General features: G+C 35.1%; 1 protein-coding gene across 1 annotated transcript in view; it reads right to left on the reverse strand.

Moving 5' to 3' along the window:
* Positions 1-4,617, reverse strand: part of LOC103510132 (ETS-like protein pointed) — a gene marked incomplete at its 5' end in the record, with an annotated part of 69,214 nt that extends 64,597 nt beyond the window's left edge. Inside the window, one exon of the mRNA XM_026824264.1 lies at positions 4,375-4,617. Within this exon, the coding sequence (XP_026680065.1) occupies positions 4,375-4,617 (243 nt within the window). The remainder of the gene's footprint in view (positions 1-4,374) is intronic.
* Between the last annotated feature and the right edge of the window lie 1,383 nt (positions 4,618-6,000).

Consider the following 6,000-nt stretch of genomic DNA (forward strand, 5'->3'; position numbering starts at 1 on the left):
TAAAATCCATACACAGAATAGGATGGGGGGTATGCCTTATTAGTAGTTCAGGGATTCGCTTAACCCATCTTTTGGGGCTGTTCCCCCTACACCTAAGCTTCAGAGTGGTCTTTCTGTGTATGATGTAGCTCAGGGAACTATAGATCTTACTCAAGAGTCTGATAAGTTGGTACTTTGGTAGGTTTGTTTTCAAGTTGGTAGATTTTCTGTACAATGCGATATGAACAAATAAGAAACACCACTCCCAAGGATAAAATCCTCACCGATTGATATCGCAGGAGTTTGCACACAATTATGATTCGCATTAATAACCATCAAACTGTTAGACAAATCAAACATCCATTTCAAGCTTGATGCCTAATTAGCTAATTACTAATTACATTCCAAATATTTTAATTGCAAAACCTTCACCTGAGAGCAAGAGCAGTCACTAAATTCGTATGAACTGAGAGCAGTGACTAATTTATGTTTGTATGGACTGATGGATCCAATATTTGGTTGTGCCTACCAGAATACATTTCTTGAAACTTTAAAAATTTGATCTGGAGACCCTAACTGGGATCTATCCACATTGGTTTTCTACATAAAAAGTTAGAATAAAATGGACAGCAGCGAAAATGTCAAGAGTGTCAACATTTCGGCAATTGATGAAAATTTGCCCATAAAAAACGTATAGAACCAGAAAAGTTCGATGAAGAATTTTTCTGTTTCTTCAGAAGATTTCAAAAGAAGTGTTTAAAGTTCGATCTGTAGAATTCACAGTACACAGAAAAGGATGTTCATAAAATCCATACACAGAATAGGGTGGGTATGCCTCATTAGTAGTTCAGGGATTCGCTTAACCCATCTTTTGGGGCTGTTGCCCTTACACCTAAGCTTCAGAGTGGTCTTTCTGTGTATGATGTAGCTCAGGGAACTATATAGATCTTACTCAAGAGTCTGATAAGTTGGTACTTTGGTAGGTTTGTTTTCAAGTAGGTAGATTTTCTGTACAATGCGATATGAACAAATAAGAAACACTCCCAAGGATAAAATCCTCACCGATTGATATCGCACGAGTTTGCACATCATGCAAAGAGAATAAGCACGAGTCTCCACAGAATAGAATCATTCAAGTGTCCATTCAAATCATTGTATGCAATCACAATATTGTGGCAGCGTTGAACAAATTGAATCATCTTATTACGAATTCAATAGCAACACACAGACAAGGGATTGTTAGGTCCAACAAGATTCGCATTAATATTATTAATAACCATCAAACTGTTACACAAATCAAACATCCATTTCAAGCTTGATGCCTAATTAGCTAATTACTAGTTACATTCCAAATATTTTAATTGCAAAACCTTCACCTGAGAGCAAGAGCAGTCACTAAATTCGTATTGAACTGAGAGCAGTGACTAATTTATGTTTGTATGGACTGATGGATCCAAGATTTGGTTGTGCCTACCAGAATACATTTCTTGAAACTTGAACCAAGAAGAGACCGCGATAGTATACTCCCCCACAACTTTGAGGCAGTGGCAGTTTTTCAAAATTTGAAGTGAAATTGGTGGAACAGTATTTGGCATTACCATAATGGCTGGTCATACTTGCACTTATAATGAACAGGTATGACAACTTTGAGGCAGTGGCAGTTTTCAAAATTTGAAGTGAAATTGGTGGAACAGTATTTGGCATTACCATAATGGCTGGTCATACTTGCACTTATAATGAACAGGTATGCTAAGGTGCATAATGCATACAGCCTTGAACCGAGTGATGTCAAACCACTTTTTAAAAATAGACGTCTAGATAATGAGTAATCCGGAATGAAAATCGATTCAAAAGTGTATTGAAACAAGGACTAGTCTTGGGAATTTTCAAGCAATAACAAGGACTAGCTAGTCTTAGAAAATTTCAAGATATTCTTAGTGATGTCAAACCACTTTCTAAAAATAGACGTCTAGATAATGAGTAATCCGGAATGAAAATCGAGTCAAAAGTGTATTGAAACAAGGACTAGTCTTGGGAATCTTCAAGCAATAACAAGGACTAGCTAGTCTTAGAAAATTTCAAGATATTCTGGTCCCAGAATGTGGTGAAATTAGACAGATAGATTAATAAAAATTATAACCTTGATTGGAAAGGACTCCAAGGAACAATTTTTTCTGAAAGAAGATTTAAGGAAGTAGTATTCAGCTCTTGGAATCCCAGAATGTGGTGAAATTAGACAGATAGATCAATAAAAATTATAACCTTGATTGGAAAGGACTCCAAGGAACAATTTTTTCTGAGAGAAGATTTAAGGAATTAGTATTCAGCTCTTGGAGACTCTTCCTAGTACAAATTTCATTTACATTTTTCCTTATTCACTTACAATTTTACTGAACTGCCTAATCGTCCCAGAATGTGATGAAATTAGACAGATAGATCAATAAAAATTATAACCTTGATTGGAAAGGACTCCAAGGAACAATTTTTTCTGAAAGAAGATTTAAGGAAGTAGTATTCAGCTCTTGGAGACTCTTCCTAGTACACATTTCATTTACATTTTTCCTTATTCACTTACAATTTTACTGAACTGCCTAATCCTTCCACTATTTCCTACAATATTCTTCTACTTCTTGTCAGTGGATAAAGCAACAGACTGTATTTGTTCTACTCGTAGTTCTTTCAAAGTCCCCATTATTTCATCGGGTTACACAACCCAAACTTAAGTACGATTGGTTACTCAATAAGCTGAACCTATTGCAGCATAGCAGCACCTTATACACATTAATAACAACATTATCTGCCTAATCCTTCCACTATTTCCTACAATATTCTTCTACTTCTTGTCAGTGGATAAAGCAACAGACTGTATTTGTTCTACTCGTAGTTCTTTCAAAGTCCCCATTATTTCATCGGGTTACGCAACCCAAACTTAAGTACGATTGGTTACTCAATAAGCTGAACCTATTGCAGCATAGCAGCACCTTATACACATTAATAACAACATTATCATTTAATTGTGTTTCTCTATTTGGATCTTTTTAGTTCTAATCATTTTAAAAGTTTGTGCTGATACTCGTATCTAGAAAATGGATTTGTATGTTGTTACTGACAGCAATGTAAATATCATCAGAATTATAACAGTAACGAAATTATCATCAGTGCTATCGCACAATTTCTAAAATAAACACTAATAAATCATACCAGGTTTACCATAATTTATGTTAGCATAACTTGTTTTTTGCGAGTTTTTCACTTCTACGCAACATAAATCTATTTTCAGTGAATGTGCCTAGAAATAATTTGAAACAACATTATGTATGGAATAACTAGAGCGTAAGTTTTCTATTCTGCCAGCTAAAATGGTCAGATAAACTCGTGTGTTGTAAATTACGATGTGGAGAATAGAGGCAATAGTTGATAAATCGAGGTATGTTGAGCATGATGTATTGGAACCAGATTAAAGACACAAGAAGAGCAGAAGAAATCATCTCATAACACTGGGCAACATTATTTGGGATGCTCCAATCCATCGATAATGGGCGCTATACATTTATACGAGTAAAATATTGCAAAATAAAGCCCTACATAGGAGAAAATGCTGTACTTTATGGGTGTTTAATGAACGCACAACTCCTACCACTTTTCTCCTATGAAGACTTTTTTCTGCAAAAGGGAAAGTTACATGATTGTTTTCCCCACCAAATCCACATCCACAATAGTAAGTAAATATCCAAGTTTCACAGACTAGCAATGTGTGTTTAAAGAGGACTTGCCGTGATTTAACGGAATTAGCACAACGCCTAATAATAGTGCACTCTAATTACTCAGCATTGAAAAGTACTAATTTCAGTGTGTTTCCAGTTTCAAGATAGTTAACTTGCTTAATAACACACATGAGGAGGATCTTGTAATTCAATGCATACTTCCATACTACACTCATGTGCTGAAATTCAAGGCAAATCCGACTCCTGATTGCAAACAAATTTAGCAAATTCAAATGTAAAGAGAACAGTAGGGGAAATAGAAATACCAACATATCTGGATGCTCCAATCCATCGATAATGGACGCTTGCAAAATAAAGCCCTACATAGGAGAAAAATCATGGGAGAAAATGCTGTACTTTATGGGTGTTTAATGAACGCACAACTCCTACCACTTTTCTCCTATGAAGACTTTTTTTTTCTGCAAAAGGGAAAGTTACATGATTGCCACCCGTAAAGTTGTGTCCAAACAAAGTTGACCGCGTCGACCGACCATAGATCGACGAGGTGAATCTATGTTGTCAAGATAGTGTACACTTTCAGTCGACGTTGATCAACGTGGGTCGACTATTTGTGGACACACCTTGAGCCTCAACCTTTGCTAGTTAGGATAATTAGGACATGGACACTTACCGTCTGGATGAAAATTGGACGAGGGCGTGCCGGGGCGGCTATGTTTGGTGTCGTTTTGGTTCTGGTAGCCTAGGAGATCACTGAGGTCTGGAACACACACGTCCGAATCGTACAAATGTCCCGAGGATTCTATACACTTCTCACGCTCTACTTCTGCAATTAGAGAATCAGAAAGAGTATCAATTAATAACGAGAATAGCGAGGAACAAAGGCAATTAACAACGAGAAATAAAAAAGGAACAACTCATGAACAAGGAACGTCAATCAGAAATGATAATCAGTACGAAAGTATTCGTTATTAATAAAAAGAAATACAATTATTCCAAGAATCAGGGTGTCTACCAAAATGGAAAAATAAAATTCCCTGACTTTTCCCGGTTTTCCAGTCCAATTTTTCAAAATTTCCAGTCTACTTGTGAACAAGGAACGTCAGAAATCAGAAATGATAATCACTACGAAAGTATTCATTATTAATAAAAAGGTTAAGAAATACAATTCATCCAAGAATAAGAAAAACTAATTTATAAACTTTGTAAACAAGAAATACAAAAAACAAAAGTATTATTTAGCAAAGCCAAAACACCAAAAGCAGATACTTGTCGAAAACACCTGAAATTCTGAAATAAAATACATCCAATAAATTAATTTCATAGAATTAATAATGATGATATTAATGAAATCGAAATCTATGAAAGCAAGATAGAATTCAGTCTCCATGAAATTCCCTGACTTTTCCCGGTTTTCCAGTCCGGTAGACACCCTGAAGAATAAGAAAAACTAATTTATAAACTTTGTAAACAAGAAATACAAAAAACAGAATTATTATTCAGCAAAGGCAAAACACCAAAAGTAGATACTTGTCGAAAACACCTGAAATTCTTAAATAAAATACATCCAATAAATTAATTTCATAGAATTAATAATGATGATATTAATGAAATCGAAATCTATGAAAGCAAGATAGAATTCGTAAAAATCATTCCGATTCCAGTATAACACAAAGTACCTATGTAACTAAAATGGAAAGAAAGTTAATTCACAAGGGAAGTAAAAAACAATACACGGTTTAAACTTAAATGAATTAAAAGAAAAGCACATTACCTTTCCAGATCATGTCTGCAGTATCGCCAAGACTTTCTCTTTGAAGATAGAATTCCAAGGCGGCTGCCAAGAAGTTGCCGATTTCCAAACACACAAGGTGGGGGAGGGTAATTTATAATAAATCAAATCCATGGTTGTCCTAGGTTGCCAGCGTGGCGTAGAAAATCTTGCATCTGGAATCTGGAGCATCATTCTTAAAATACGTTGAACATTAATTTATGAATGAAATTGTGAAACGTCTATAACTAGCGTATTTTTAAGAAGGGTTGGAAATTTTTTACAATTTAATGCTGTATTAAAAAGATGGACTAAGACTGACAAGATGTAGGGTCGTAATTGTTTTACAATCTTCGTAGGTATTCCGTCCATACCCGGTGCTTATGAATTTATGAATGAAATTGTGAAACGTCTATGCCCACTAATAAAAACGAAATACATCGAGCTCTCAAACATTGAAATTTTATGTTGAACATGTTAAGATGGAGATCGCCAAAACTCCAAGAAATTTATTCGTATTGGAAAAAT

Source organism: Diaphorina citri, unplaced genomic scaffold (genome assembly GCF_000475195.1).
Source record: "Diaphorina citri unplaced genomic scaffold, Diaci psyllid genome assembly version 1.1 scaffold562, whole genome shotgun sequence".
In the NCBI taxonomy this organism is placed as follows: domain Eukaryota; kingdom Metazoa; phylum Arthropoda; class Insecta; order Hemiptera; family Psyllidae; genus Diaphorina; species Diaphorina citri.